At 44.1% G+C, this 16510-nt stretch overlaps 1 protein-coding gene across 5 annotated transcripts in view; it reads left to right on the plus strand.

Annotated features, from left to right (window-relative positions):
• Positions 1–8346: 8346 nt before the first annotated feature.
• Positions 8347–16510, plus strand: part of LOC135913024 (lipopolysaccharide-induced tumor necrosis factor-alpha factor homolog) — a 541041-nt gene continuing 532877 nt past the window's right edge. Inside the window, exons 1-2 of one of the 5 annotated variants that reach the window (XM_070532213.1) lie at positions 8347–9381; positions 11073–11096. In XM_070532213.1, coding sequence (XP_070388314.1) covers positions 9132–9381; positions 11073–11096 — 274 coding nt within the window. In that variant the 5' untranslated portion in view covers positions 8347–9131. The remainder of the gene's footprint in view (positions 9382–11072; positions 11097–16510) is intronic. The other 4 variants (XM_070532209.1, XM_070532210.1, XM_070532211.1 and 1 more) reach the window with 4 other exon arrangements.

The following is a 16510-nucleotide window of genomic DNA, read 5'->3' on the forward strand; positions in this document are numbered from 1 at the left end:
ATATATCATACAACTGATAGTATCGCAATGCGTTTTCTCCCCCATCACTTGCTGTTGCTGCTGCCACTCGACAGAAATATCCATATGCGGTTTGATTGAGCCATCGCGGCGGTAGATAACTTTCTAGCTTATATCCTTCGAGTGGTTAATTTTCTAACTGCATGCATACCGAGCTAAAGTCCCGAAGAAGACACGCACGCAATCAAATACCACATTTTTGGCCGTACAATATGCTATCTTCATCCTTGCGCACGTACTCAGTGCCAGATGTGTATTTAATGGAGCATTAAGGCACACGACCATTGTAGTTCACGTGATGGTGTTATAGGTATCAACTTTTTTATCTTCGGTGCCACAGTCCCAGCAAGTTTCCCAACAGAGTTCGTCTGCCTGGATATGTTCATTGTTTAATTTCTCGAGCACGCTTTCGCACTGATTCGCAAACAAATGTTCTATCAAGGATGGGCCACGTTATGAACGCAGCACGCTTACTTCCACAATGATTAATAAGCGAGATTTAGGTACGGAACGCATCACGGGCATGAACACATTGATTAATAATTCAATTTCATGTTAGGAGTGTAGCAATCTTACCTATGTATTTATTATTAAGTGAGGTTAGGTTATGTATTTATTAATAAGTGAACTTAAGTTAGGAACGCTTTACGCTAGCGAACACATTCAATAATAGGTGAGTTGTACGTTAGGAGCTGAGCATCCTACCGCACGCCATGATAAATGAAGTTTGAAAATCCACAGGGTCTGTTATGTTTTGCCTAAGACAACTTGAAAGCGACGGCCCAAGTGTTGATGCATTAAACACAGACACATGGCGTAGACATCCCGCCTAACTCGCTAAGTCATCTCTCTTAATGCACTTACTCCTCCTCTTAATTTGCTTAGTAATTCCCGTTAATTAGCTTAGCTTACTTCGCTTAGTCATCTCTCGTGATTCCAAAGGTGTAAGGTTCAAGTGTCTTAATTACTATATCTTAATTGCTTGTGTCTTAATTGACTTCGCCTTCATTAACACCACATCTCGTGGGTACCACTCCCACATGTAGTTGTCGGTTCGACTCCCACTAAAGATCGAGGGTTCGTAGCCCTTTTGTACCTTTTGTGTCATCGACGCATTTTCGATCAAGGAATTCGAAGGTCGACTGACTGATGAGACATATAAGGGTTCCGCCTTAATAACTGACTCTTACGTGAGGAGTGCAGCAAGCTTTTTTGTGTGTATAAATAATAAGTGAAGTTAAGATTACATCAGGCTAAAGAACGTATTAATTATTAAGTGAGTTTTACGTTAGGAGCACCGCATCCTAACGCACGCCTTGATAAATGAGTTCACTTTTCTCGTAGGCTACCTCTGGCGAGATTCTCTGTCTAGATTAATTCACATGCTATTTTGTCTTTCGTGTTCGGGATGCATATTACTTTTCCTTATTTCATCATCACATCACTTCACATCACGTATTTATTTCGCTTAGTTCATCAACTCCTCCTCCTTTTCTTTTGTGTCTTTGCTAGGGCCATGAACACGCTGTTTTACGGTCTCCTGTCAGTGTGATCTAGATTCTACTTGCTTTTCTCCTGTATTCATTTTTATGTTCGGTTCTCGAACTGACCCATTCCGCTGCAGCGAAAAGTAGAAACGACGGAAATCTTTCAGCAGGACCAGGCGAAGGAAAAAGAAGGGAAAATAAAAGGAACTCAATGAAAGTCAAAGAAGCTTCGTCTTCTTTAGAAAACTGGTAAAAGAGGAAACGAGAGAGACTGGGAGTTTCACTGACGGAAACACTCACCGTCCATTTGAGCGATTGAGACTAGTCGACGGAGCGCGTCCGTTCTGTGTATTTTCGCTCGTGCGCCTTCCACATTGAACGGGGACAGGCAGTGGAGGCGCTGTATTCAGAGAGTAGAAATAATCTCCAAGACATTAAAAAAAAGCATGTTAAATAAGAAGAACGAAACGTAACTGGCACCGAGAAGGACAATCTTTTTGACTGAGTTTAAGAGCGCCTAGAACTCGTTTCTTTGAGCCGTGGCAAAGTATAACATTGAAGAAATGGCTTTTATTCATTTGCAAGATCAGCCAAAAAAAAAGTACCCCCCCCCCCCCCCCCGCCCTACGTTGCTCTATAAAAAATTTGTTTAAGGTTTCTAACAGTCGGACATGCGGCGAACTTTGGACGCCGAGTCTAGAAAGAAAACTAGAACAGTCGTTTGATTTTTTGTGCGTTATAGACATTTTTTATCCTTAGTACTGAACACAACGATGAAATAAGTAATAATTTCGTTGGTTCTTCTATCTGATGGTTTCTTAATGTGCCCAAAAGCCCTTTGTAATGAGTAATTTAATGTGTCCTGTGAAAAATGATTCACTTGAGCTAAGGCATTTTAGTATATATACAGTGGTTATATTCCATTAAGTTTCACGTGGAATACTTAGGAATTAAGCTTATACTCCTACAGGGTTTGCTTTCTTTTTTCATTTTCGGGTTCGAATGATGAAGTTATATATGCTTTAATGAGAAATCTTGTTTCAGATGACAAATTGTTACGTGATTTACTATGTGTGTTTCTTATACTGGGTGTCCAAGCTAACTTTAACCAGAGTATTAAAATATGCCGATGCACTCTAAGACAATGCGGTAAAATGCATGTTGCGGACTATTGTATAAAGTAAGCCACGCCACTTTTTGTATTTCACTTAATTAGATGATTAGTCAAGATTAATTCACTAACTTCTCAAACAACAAAGATTGGAAAAAATGCTATTAGAAAGTTTTATAGTGCTTTGCGCTACGTCTGATTAGACAGTTTCTAACTTTTTATTTATTAGGTATTAGTGTTCCGCGCACTGCAGATGCCCGCGAAAGAAAAAATATACCGCATGACATGTCCGCTTGCGCGCCGCGATTGCAGCGTTCACAAACGCTCCGCGTATAAACCAACATATGATTTAGGCTGGTGTTCTGCCGCTGCGCCTGCGTATTGCTATCGTGAGTCGCCGCGACAGAAGCACAGCCGACGCTCACGTCACTACCCAGTCGTCCTTTAAGTGGCAGCACATCCGGCAAGAAGTCATGTACAATCGCCCAATTTTTTAACCTGAACGCGCGAGCATCGACCGGCCAGTCGATAAGCGCCGTATAACGGAGTACAGCGGCGAAGTGTGCGAGAATACGCGCGTGCGCGCAATGCACAGTCCAATGCAGCTTCCCTCTGCCAGGCGTATTCTCGCACACTTCGCCGCTGTACTCCGTTATACGGCGCTTATCGACTGGCCGGTCGATGCTCGCGCGTTCAGGTTAAAAAATTGGGCGATTGTACATTTGTACGAGAAACGTTGGGGGAGCGCTGCAATCGCGACGCGAAAACCTCAGCAGCCGTATTTTGTGAATAATATTTTTTTCAGGTTCAAATGATTTCTTCGCAACCGTCGCACCGAGTGACCGATATCGGTGATAACGCAGCCATGAAGCCACAACGATGGACAAAAAGACTAGAAAGTCATGAGGTTCCTGTAAAAATTATGTAGGATAAATCAGCAGGTAGGATATATTCGATAGTGTAGTAACCTTCCCTTTCATCCGAGCCATAATACAATATATCTTTGGTACATTTCTAACATTTATACGTAAATAAATGCTTGCTACTTATGCTCATTGCTTCATGAAGGTTTTTTGATAAAACAATTTTCGTAATTACGCATACAATGTAGCAGGATTCTCACGCCACTGCGGCCTGCAGTAGTTTATTCGTTCTGATCTCTCGGGCGCATCTAAATTTTATGTCTTCTACACCGCTTTTTTTTACATTTTTTACATGAACTTGGGCAGTTTGGTGAAAAAAAACAGTGTTGCAAAGTTGGCATCGAAAGCTGTATAAATGCTAATTATGAATTAAATACTCCAAAATTATTCAGAATATTCCACTGGCTCTGCGGATATAATATTTGCCCAAACTGCATCCGCATTTATTTTTTCCCTAAAACTAACGTATATCGCTGAATGCTTCCGGGTACAAGCTTACTTTTTCTCGCTTCTTTATTGCCTTCTGTAAGGCCATATTGTTACCTGAGTAGCGCGGCTATCTGCTTGACTCTTCGAAGCTTGGCCCCCCTATATCAGGAAGCGCGAAGTTCGGCAACGATCAATTCTGCTAGGAAAAACGGTCAGATGGGTAGGAAAAATTGTTAACTGCGGTACTACACAACGTACACATGAGCGTGCAGCAACAGAAATAAATAGAGAAAAAGAAGCAGATTGGCTCAGCACTTAAAGACGTTACGGGCCCACTTCCACGGTCTGCATTATTCCCAAACTATAGTCTTCTCACCTTTCTTTTTCGCATAGCATTCCTCCTATCAGTCATTCAACGGTTTCTTCCTGACTGAGTTCCTCAAAGCCACATACTAGGTTTGTCCGCTTGATGCATATAGTTCCAGCAAATGCAACCGCTACGCGTTTTCTTTAACTACGTACGTGCGCGCACGCCCCAGGTACTGTAAACATACTGCACGTACGACTAAGTAACTGAAAAATCCCATCATTACCCTCGTCATACATGAAACTCGCTTTGGTCCCTACGTTAGCGCTTCGCCATGATTGACTATGCCATCGCGCCCACCCATCGCACACGTGGAAGTGATTTCGCAAACTACCAGGTTTGTTTGAGCTGTTATAGTTACGAGACGGTTGTAGTTCCGAAGCAGCCGTCGCCTGCTGACTCTAACGCAAATACGATTATAGTCATAAGCCGCAGTAACACTGGGAAGGCAATTAACGAGAAAGCAAAACGCAGAACTAAGCAAAACAAAGCAACCAAAGTAAAGCATTATTCGTGAAGCCGGTAAACGCTGCCGGGCAGCACGCACTGTTTTCCTTTGCCGCCCTGGCAATTATTTCTGCCCATACTCTGTCTGCACGTAGCGTACCGATTAACCAACAGCAGTAACGTAGTGTCTGGACTCGCATAGTCTCGTAATGGCAGCCAATGTTCGGAATGACGCTCCGAAGTATTAACTTCAGTACCTAAGAACCTTTTATGCTCTGCGACACTGATGTGTACTTGCCCACGTTCAGTTGCACGTGCGCACCAGTTTCCTTCACGTCAATGACGCAGGAATGAAATGAGCAAACTTACAGCACTTCAATAACCACGTGATGAAAGCTTCGCTTCACGTAGGCTCCAAATGCGCCATTGGGTCTGCATAATTTCTTTTTTTTTTCTTCTCAGGAAATATCAGAGCATAAGTTTAGTTACAAGGCGAGTACTGAAGTGTCTAGAATATTTAGAATTAGTTATAAATCGCTGATTATCGCACACCAAAGCGCCGAATCGTAGCATTTAGAGACCCGGCACGCGAGCAGCACTCTGCACTCTGGCAAAATCCCTGTAAACCCGGAAATAGAAAGCCGAAGTAATGAGGTAATGGGCAAAGGGACGGCAGGATAGTTAACCGGATAAATAATGAAAAACAGTTGCCTGGCATAGACTGCACATCTGCCTAGCAGAGAGGATGCGACGTCACTCCCTCCCCTCTGGTTCGCTTGCTCGTAACGGCTGTGCGAGCGCGCTCGTGACATGCTCTGACGTAGGCACCGGAGAATGCGCGTAAGGTGCGCTTCGTGCGCCTGTCACTAGGGGGCTAAGCGCCACTAGGTGCCGCGCGCTGCGCTTCCTCTTCGCCCTCCCTCTCTCCTCGCCATCGTGCCGGGGGGAAATACGCTCACTTGCTTCACCTAAGGAACACCAGCGCCGAAGTGTGGTTGCCACAAGAGACACCTAAGTGAAATATTAGAGTCGCCTACCACTTTTTCTTGTTCATTTAATGTTCTTGGTTCATTGCATTTACATATGTTTTATTAGTTTTCTTGCGTCTTTTTTCATTATACTTGCTCACTAATCTCCTGCTAATTTGCGATTTACCTTACCTTTTTCGAAAGATGTAGCTTGTTTTAGGACCTTTCCATGTCATTTGTTGTGAGCCAGTATTATGGCCAAATGGCATTTCTGTACATGTATATCTTTCTTGTTCATTTGTATTCTTTCTCATTTAGAGCAGTACAATATATTTTCGTTAGATTATCTGTGCGCTAGTACTTAAGCCTCATGGTTTCTTCCTGGGCACATAAGCTGAAGGCCGGATTGATTAATTTATTTTTATTGACTCTCACGCATTGTTCGAATTCACCGTGGCGCTTATTGATTGTAAACTGTTTCTTTTCATGAATGTCGATTTCTGTTTCATGTCTTTTTTTCCTTCCTCTCTCTGTAACAAACAAACATATTATTATTATTATTATTATTATTATTATTATTATTATTATTATTATTATTATTATTATTATTATTATTATTATTATTATTATTATTATATGTTCATTCACTTCTGCGCACTGAATGAGCACGAATACGTTCTTGCCGCGTCCCTCCGAGACTGCAAGCGTGCATGTTTCCGCGCTTCCTCCTTGCGCGCCGGTGATATCCGAATGTAGCCGCGAGGTAGCCCTCTTGCGATATGCGCTGTGGCGGCTTAGATGGGCGAAACTATGTGAAACATGTTTAGAAGCGTGAATTGCGGGCGCCACTGCGGCCGCTTTTTGTCGAGTCACGAGCGTTGACGCATAGGGCCGGCCCGTTGGCGAACGCAACAAGTCATTTCTTTTTCTGGGCTGCACCTTTTCGTGGCCAATCTTTGTTATTTATTTCTTGTTACGAACGGTGCGTTCTACCACAGAAGAGCGTGGCAGAAGACGCGCTCTATAAGAGGAGACCGGCAAGACGAAAATGCACAATTGATTTCCGTTATATAAATGAAGTTCTGCCCATCGAAGCCGCCATGGCGCATATCGCAAGAGGGCTACCTCGCGACTACATTCGGATATCGCCGGCGCTCAAAGCGGAATCACGGAAACATGCACGCTTGCAGTCTCGGAGGGACGCGCATGCGTGCAGGCGTCGGTCTCGACACCAGGCGTTCATCGCTAGAAAGGGAGGAGGGTCGCTTTTCCACGTGCTTGCGCATCCCGCAATCTTTTGCTGTTGACTGTTAGAAGCGTGAACTTGCGGGTGCCACTGCGGCCGCATTTTGTCGAGTCAGGAGCGCTGACGCATACGGCCGACCCAATGGCGAACGCAACAAGTCATTTTGTTTTCTGGGCTGCACGGCTACTTCTTATGATATGCCGTGACGGGCTCAAAGAACAAGCGCAATTCGTGCTCGCAGCCGTTAATCGGGTGATACCAATTTCTGCGTCGCTGTGGGCCTTGGGACCAACAGTTACACTGCAAATGAGTGAACATCGTTGATGAAGAGTACGAGCTACGCATGTTCACGAGATCGAGCATGTACAGGTGCCCCAGAAAGTGAACGGAGCGTGCGAGTGGTGGCCGAACCACATCCAAGGTAAATATACCTGGTAGCGAAGCTTCCATAGGAGCCCATACGTTCGAAACATGGCGGTCCATCGCCGGTTCATGGGGCTTAGCGCCATCTGTATGTGGTGGGAACACTTCCGGCGGAAGAAAAAATAACGTGACGCCATGTCCGTTAAAAGCAGAAGTGACGTCATTTTGTTTTCGAAGGCGCGAAATTTGTTTTGTTGTTTTTCCTTTGGAGCTATATATTCAAATGCCCCGCCATTCGACTTGATGGGCGTTTCGAGCTTTCAGCGTGGAAAGCGATGCAGGAAAAGGCCAGCCATACGGTTGTCCAAATCGCATCCCTGCACAGAACATACTTTCTTTGGGGGCCGACGAAGGCTTTAGGTGTCGAGTGCTGATCCTATTGTCGGATGCCAAGCCCGTCGGCCAGCGCAGTCGCACGAAAACAACTACACAATTATCTGGCGGTCGTAACTCACTACTTTTGACTGAACAGATTAAGAAGCAATGAAGCTACCCGCGTCATCAAATTCAGAGAAACTACGACAAGCAAGAAAGCACAAATTGTGAGGGGGGCGTATTTGAACAGGTGATACGAGTGCGCCTTTATGCCCATTTCAAGACGTGCATTGCACTTCGAGTGATAGTGGCGTCAACGCCCCCTGTAGCGATGGGCGCTGAAAAGAAATGCATTTATTAATAATAATAACATCAAACATATTTTCTTAACTCATCACGAATATATAAAATTGACTAGGCATTTATTTTTCATTAAATGAATCTAACTGTGTCTCATTTGAATTAAAAAACGCGTTTTTCTTTCCCAATGTTTGTTCCCTCCAAACATAGTCACGCTTCAATCGCTGCTCCCATAACCCCCCATGCTGATGTCGGTGACAATCTGTACTGAACCGCTTTTCGCCCGAAGCTTCGCGACCTATTTGAATCGACCTTGCCACATCTTCCAGTACTAGTGGCAGCAGTGCGTACTACATGGCATGAACGAATGCAACTTACTCTGGCCATGCGATATGTATTTTACCGCTGCCTTATCGGCGGCTCCGGCAAAGGAGCCCTTCTTCCAAACGGTCGGTGTTAGGGGAGGCGGTTGAGTCGGCCAGAATGATTTATCAGTGGCAAGCCGCCCCCGCCAAAACTATGTGCTTGAAAGACGCACGGCGCCTGCCACTGTTCTGTTTTTTTTTTTGGAAACGCGACTATTACCGTGGTGGCCATACCACTATTTCCGTCAATGGCTCAAAAATAAATGGTTTCTTCAAGTGCATAAAGGTTCCCCTAGCGTCGACCGCTGGAACAAGAGCTCCTTCGCCCCAGCCGTTAATCTGGCAGGATTTAAAATCGTATCGAAAGGCACCGCAGATTTTCTTTGCGCATGCTACATACTAGCTCGTGATACCGCTTCTAACGCCAGGAGATGCAGATCGGCCAGCGTTCGCGTGCTCCGTTTACTTTCTGTGGAACTCGTCCAAGTGTTACCAGTGTACTATACGCAATGAATCCGACAGTATAGCGCTCCCTACTCAGGCTGTGAGTGCCTCGCTGGACCACGACGCCACTGCCTGTGATAGGAACCTGCTGCCAACATTGTGACGTCGTGCAGGCCCTGTGCGACAATATCGCTTGACTTACAAGTGTGGTTCTCGATCTGAAGAAAGACAGTGACAGTCTGTGCTTGAACATAGAGCTATTCCGCAAATGCGTGCTCAAACAAGGTGATGGAAACGAGTGGCCTCCGCCTTTGGCGCCTTCACCGACGTCCTTTTGGTCACACGTCGCAAGTCAACCTGTCCTCTCCATCGGCTTCGCGTCGGCACTGTGAACAACAGCCCAGCGAAAAATTGGCCCCGGTTCCTGTGGGTGAACCACCGCGGGAAGCAAATACACCCCCAAGGCCTACAGCCAGTTCAATTCTGGCCCAAGAAGACGGCAAAGCCTTCCCCAGGGGCAAGTACTTCCATAACGCTGGTACGTGTGCAAGGAAGGTGTTCGCTTTTCGTATCGCTGTCGACTTCAAAAAGCTCAAAGAGAAGCGTGAGGGTTACGCTTCCTTGTGGGTCACAGGGAACGAGGTCTTCCAAAACATCAACCCGGTAGACATTTGGCCGAAGGATTGCCTGTTCAAGCTTTCCTATACAGTAAGCATGACGCACCTGCAGGAGCACCAGGTATAAAATAACGTAATTTTTTTTTCTACCTCATCAAATAAGTGCTCCGTTTTTTTTTTTTACCAAAATGTTCGTGGTCTATGCATGAAATCCTGCTATTTCTACGGGAAAGTTCTAGCCTGCTGATACCTTTTTATTTGCTTAATTGAAACTTGGCTTTGCAATGACTTACAAACACTTTCCACCGGAATTCACTGTTCATAGATGTGACCACGTGCATGATGTCTATGCTAATTACTGCAGTAGTGTGCTAATTGCCGTGTGGAAGAATCATTGTTATAAGGCGTGTGGACCTTCAAAAAGTACGAGAAAACCGTTGGGGTAGAAATTCCTGTTAAGAGCTGCAAACATTTGTTGCTTCAGCCTACTTCCCTCCTAGCATAAGTGCCGTGCCGTTTTCTTAGCATATGAATAAGTTAGAATTCTTGATGTTGCAAAATATAATGTCGTTGAAGCTGGCGATTTCAATGTTTCTTCTGTTGTTTGGGATTCTTCACGCACGACACCCGTATCTTTGTCATTCTCTCGCAATGATGCGCTGTTCTTCTTTATCGAATTTCTGTGATCAACGCAGTTCCAAATAACCCTGGAAATGTTCCAGATCTGATTATGGCTCACTTCTCTGTTGCTGAACTTTCTATTCCTGTTAACGGCTTATTTCCGGTTGACTGTTCCTGTTGGCATGTTCCCCTCGAATTCGCAATTTTCTAGAGACAATTTATGTTGAGCGAGCCTGTTAACTCGCCAAGTTTGACGACTGGCCATGCCGGTATAGCGTATTAGAGGTTGGATTGCGCAACATTTTCACGAGACACACAGAAGAGAAACGCACACCACCACCACTGGTGGTGTGTGTTTCTCTTCTGTGTGCACTGGTGGTGTGTATTTCTCTTGTGTGTGTCTCGTGAAAATGTTGCGCAATCCAACCTCTAATACGTGCTAACTCATTTATTTTTTCGAACGGCGACTATTTAGGTCTGTACCACTACTTGATTGATGCCGACTGGCCTGCACTATATCGCGCCTCAGATATGATACCAGTTAGCATCCTTACTGATAATCTAAAATGTGTTTTGGAAGGCTTCATTCTCTGCAAAGAGTTTCGCCCTCCGCGCTATCCTGCGTAGACTTCTGAGGAATTACGCATTTTACTTCGTAAAAAGCTAAGGTACCCAGAAAGTCCAAGAAAACAGAATCATCGAGGTAGTACAGAACATTTAGTGCCTTGCGAAACCAGGTGAAACGCGCTATGCGTAAGGCAGCGATTCCAAATTTTTGTGAACCGATGTAAAAAATTACAGCTCTAAACTGGCTGAGATTATTGTCCTACATCATCCTTCTCGTGGCAATGTTACAAACTGCTACAGAATCGCCAATGCATTCGCTAAACATTTTCCCTCTGTTTTCTTGAATTCAGCACATGCCCCTGGCTCTGGTGACTGCCAGTACGGTATCAATGACCATTTCAACATTTCATATTTTTTTTTTCAGAACAGGATTTCGCGGTGGCCATAGGTAAGTTAAAACCAAAGCATTTCCTTGCTTAGGGGCGATTACCAAGTTTTGTTATCAGAGCCACTACTATTTATTCTTACACATTTCATTCTTCTTTTGCGTACGAGTCTCTTTCCTTCTTGTTGGAAGAATGCAGTAGTTGTGCCAGTTCATAGAAGCATGCGCGACATCAAAAATTATCGCCCCATGTCATTCTTGTGTCCGTTTGCAAAAGTGTTTGAAATAGCTATGTAATAGATCTGAAGCTTTTTTTAAAGCATAAGGTTAGCATATGTCAACATAGGTTTGTTCATGGTAGGTCTGTGGAAACAAACCTTGTTTCCTTTCTTGTCGCTGGATCCGCTGTTGTTAACCGGAGGCAGTTAGGCACAGCATACTTCAACCCGTGAAAATCATTTTGATGTTGTATGTCATGACCTTCTTTCCATAAACTCTTGAATCACTGCGTTAGTTCTAGCATGTGCACGCTGAATAAAGATAAGCTGTCCACTTGGTGAAATTGCGTTCGCGCTGGTGCTGAGTACTCTTTGTCTTATGAACCAATTTCCTGTGTTAAGCAAGGGCCTAGGCTCATTAGGCTCATTATTTTTCAATGTCTTATCAATAATCTTGAAGAATGTTTGCGTCATTCACATCTCCTTTTGTACGTGGACGATATTAAACTTTACCGTGGAAGAAAATCCGTGTAGGAAGGTGTGAATTCTGTCGCGGAGTAGCGTGCTTCCAACATTTTTGCTTATTAATCCAACTAAGACATTTGTGACGACTACTACTTGGTCCTTGTTTCCTTTAGACGCAAAATAACCAAATTGCTATACGAATACTTACTTGATAACATTCCATTAAAAAGTGCGAGTTGTACGCACGAATTAGGAACATTGGTTGACTCCCGAGTACTTTTGAAGAACTTGTTTCAATCATCACTAATGCTTCCTACTGAAAGTTAGGTCTCATGTCAAATATGCAAATAAGTTTACGAATGTCAAGTACGTTGTTCTCTTGTATTCTTCTTTGGTCTGCTAAAGGTTATTGTTTATTTCTGCTGCATGAAACTGAATTAATTTGGCCAAAGTGGCATAAACTGAATGTGTTCAGCAACGTTTCATTCATATCTGGTACGATTGATTTCTGGGACACCGTGCATATACGTCTGAGCATGTACTGCGCACGTGTAATGTTGGACTCCTAGAAATAAGGCAGAAATATCGTGATCATTTGTTTTTGTTTTATTGTCTTAGTTTTGTTATTCTAATTCACAGCCACTTCTCCTGGCTGCAGTTACGGTCGGATGTTGCATTCTGCGTGCCTCGCCCAAACTTGCGTGATCTTAGCATTTCCTACGGGTATTCACTTTGCACCGCTAACGCTATAACACGAGTAACACAATATAAGATACCTTATACGATACCTTGGCTTACGGTCTTGATATTTTCAGCTCTTGTATTTGCTCCGTATCTGACTTCTTCACTTGGTATAGTTCAATCAGTTTCTTTTGTTGCATGTTGTTGAAGTACAACCATACTTCCGGGTTTTCTATTTTTTTGCTGTTTCTCTTCTTTGTGTAAGACAAATGCACCAATACTATGGCGTAGAGCTGTTCTTGGGCACTTCAAGAAGTAAATGAAAATAAATGAAATGAATGGTTATTAACAGTAATATTTGGTTCGAAAACACCGTCTATACACAGCACAGAGAAGAAAATAAGGGGGAAACGCAAGCTTGTAGCTGCCAACGAAAGCGCTACAATGTCTGCCTTATAGTTAAGAAGGACACGACAGAAAGAAAAATTCAATACAAGTGAAAGAGAAGTAAGTACCGTGGAAAGAAAGAACGTGATGACAGATCACAAGAAAATAAAGTTAGGGCAAAATGCAATAAGTGTAACTGGTCTTTCGTAATAACCACGGGTTGCATCTGCGCGTGTATTCTGAAAGGGCAACCCTTCAGCGCTAGTTTACTAGGTTGAGAGTATAACTATAGACAGCCGAAGAGCTTAGTCTACCCTAGCACCTGGAATGCTACTCCTGATTGTGAGATTGTAGAAAAAACAGGAAAAAAATAAGTGGAATGAAGCAAACTGAAGCAATATAAGCAGCAGACATTTAAAAAAAATTATAATCGTGTCACCTGCCGAGATGTGGCGAATCCTCGCTGATTTCATAGCCTTTGTTGACGGAACCAAGAAGGCAGTGTCAGATGAGACGTGAGTGAGCTTTCAGTGTAGATACTGCAACAGGCGCTATGGCAGTTCGAAAGTTGAACAGCAAAGTATGCAACACTTGGCATAGAATTCTTCAATTTCATCTTGATGCCAAAGAACCGTCGAGGTGGTATCCCAGATAGCACACATTCCGCGTGTCATCATAAAGATGGAACATCTATGGTAGTCGGGTAGAAAAACATCGCGCTTTGCGGAATTACAGCTAGCTGTACGCGAATGTCTGCGTTTAGCATTCTCTGTCAACTTATCGCACCCGTTGCCAAAAAAGCTGCTTCTTGCGTAGCACCACTTAATGAGAGCCAAGTTATTTCTGTCAGCTTTCCCATTGTTTTAGTTTTCTTGCGGAAGCCCAAGCATGTACTGACAGTTCTAGCTTCCATCCTTTGGCAGTATCCTGTTAGCTTGAAGAGTCCTTGGGAAACAATGAAAAAGTATCTTCGGAGGCATTCGCAGAGTGCAGCATAGAGACTAAATAGCAAGCCGACAGAGCGTTGATCTGCACTGTTAAAAATGTATCTGGCAAATGTGGTTGAGGAGAAATAGGCAAGCTTGAGCTCTAAATATTTCACGTATGGAGACCACGCTATAAGTAGACCAAGTGTGACGTCCAAGAATCGGTGTTCCTAGAGGAGAAGGAGAGCGCTAGCTATATTTATTAATTTGCGTACGATGTAAAATTTTGTGAAAGAGATATCTGCATTAAAGGCACGTGACATATCCGCATCTTCGAATATACTTCATGGCTCTCTGCCTGCTAGGGCAGCGCTTACGCCAAATTGTGCTTCGAACGCGATTCACAGGTTTCATGAGCATAAAGAAAGTGAATATGCCGTGCTGCTCAACGTAAGAGTTCTATGGAAACCCGCAAGGTGGAGAGAAGTAATTAAGAAACAATGAGACGTTCCCCCTATCTTAGCAATTGCTACAAAGGAAATCCAAACGGGTTCCTCGAAAGAAAAGCCTCGCAGTTGAATAATTGTGGATGTCTCCTTTTCCCTTAATTAAAGACAAAGCTGCTGTTGAGAAGATGGTGGCAGATCGATTACCGGCAGCAGCGGCCACATTCCGATGGCGGTGAAATGCAAAAGTGTCCGTTTGCTTAGATTTAGTTGCGCGTCACTGAATTCCAGTTGGTCACAAAAATATTGCAGCGATGGCATTGCGACACCCCTCATTCCCGCGGGTCACGCTGTCTTGGGCTCAGGAAGCAATAGAAAGCACTGACACTGGCTTAGTAAATAATCTTAAATGATTCGCCTGAAAACCCTTTCGGCCTTCATTTCATTCTCAATTTTTGAGATCTGCACTGAACCATGCCTCTGAAGTAGCCTGATAACCATTCCTGCTAGCAATGACTTGCGCCTATGGAGCATACGGCTGTACACGTATAATTGTCTTTGCCACATTCCCAAACGCTCTAATGCCGACCACCAATACAATGATGCCACCCACAAGGAACATCTCTTCTTTGGTGATTTGCTAAACGAAGGGATATGTGCACGACATGCCAGCAAGAAGGCTATACATGTGATGTGGTACTGTCCCAGACACGAGTAAATCAGAAATCCAGCCAACACCTCTGAAAGACTGCACACGACCTGATCACATCATTCAGGAAGACGTTTCCTTTCTGCGCGTGAAGCTTAGTGAAGTCGTCTACAATGAAGACGGACCTGGTCATCGCTTCCTTGGGAACCATCCACGAAGAGACGAAGAATCGAGACCCCTGTAGGGGGACATCTTCACACACTTCTCATGCTTAACGCATTTGAGGCTTTTCCTCTTGTTTTTCTTTTGATACGTTAGAAATGAAATTTTTGGGCGTCAAGACACGAGTTTGCTAGACCATGTCACTTCACGTTGCGTTTTCCTCGCTAAAAATGCGTTTGCTTTCATTGTGAAGATGGGCCCATACTTTATCCTTACTGTGCAGCAGTAAATATAAATTGCCTGCTAAGATACGTTTAACATTTAGAATTGCCATCTTCTAACATGCTCAAACCGTACCACAACACATCAAAACCACAAGAAAAAGCTAAAATTGACAGTTCAGTATCAAACTACTTTGTTTATTTCATCGAAAGGTTAAGCTCCTCGTTAAGTTATCTCATCGGTACTTTAGCTGCATTGTGGAGCTACTATATATTTTTTTAATTTCGTTTTCTATATTCAATTGGAAACCTTGCAAAGGATTGAATTAGCGGCTGCCGGCGCGAATTTGTTCTGCGAGTGATCTTCGTGACCTATGGCGCTCGATAGCGGCCGGCATTTGTAGCTTTCGCTCGTGAATAGCACGGCTCCCCGTAGGAACGACGCTGGATCGATGCTTTTCCCTTGTCTGCACTTTCGCCTGACTGTCGCTAGTCGGCCGGCCTACCATCCAGAAAACGTCTGCGCACAACGACGTGGCTTATCCTCATTCCGCGGAATTAGTGTCCAAGCCAGACGCCAAGTCGCACACGCAATCACGTAGGCCCGTTCGATGGGTACAATGCCCCACAGTACATTTCTTTTTCTGTAGCGCGAGAGCCATGCCCTAACAAGTATGTCGTCTCCATCTATCGGCCTTTAGAGCTCTAAGGGCTAGTTGTGAACACGGTGCTCTGCGCATGCACTGCAGCTATAGCTCACCGCAGGCTCCTTTTTACATCCTACGTTATGAACGTGGAATATTCTCTAAATGGCGACGTTAACGTATGTCTTATTGCACAGTTTGTCTTACAAGTGACTGCATTGGCCATCTTGGCGTAAACAGAAAAGTTCGACTGGCGGTGGCTTTATACTCAACCGCTACTTCATCATAGCGAAATTATCTTGACCACGTGACTTTGGCTATAGATGCTGCACGCGCACTACACAGTGCACTCTTGCCCCACTCTTTGATGTACATAGTATGGTGGCGATTCTTTAAATGACAGTGAGCTAACAAATTACCCGCGCTAGCATCCGTTCCGCCTGCTCTCGTGCACACTCTCACCTGATCCTTTCCGCGTTCTAGTAATCCGCATTTTGATTTTAAAAAATAAATTATGGGGTTTTATGTGCCAAAACCACTTTCTGATTATGAGGCACACCATAGTGAAGGACTCCGGTAATTTCGACCACCTGGGGTTCTTTAACGTGCACCTAAGTCTAGTTACCACGGGTGTTTTCGCGTTTCGTCCCCATCGAAATGCGGCCGCAGTGGCCAGGA

Source organism: Dermacentor albipictus, chromosome 1, assembly GCF_038994185.2.
Source record: "Dermacentor albipictus isolate Rhodes 1998 colony chromosome 1, USDA_Dalb.pri_finalv2, whole genome shotgun sequence".
Lineage (NCBI taxonomy): Eukaryota > Metazoa > Arthropoda > Arachnida > Ixodida > Ixodidae > Dermacentor > Dermacentor albipictus.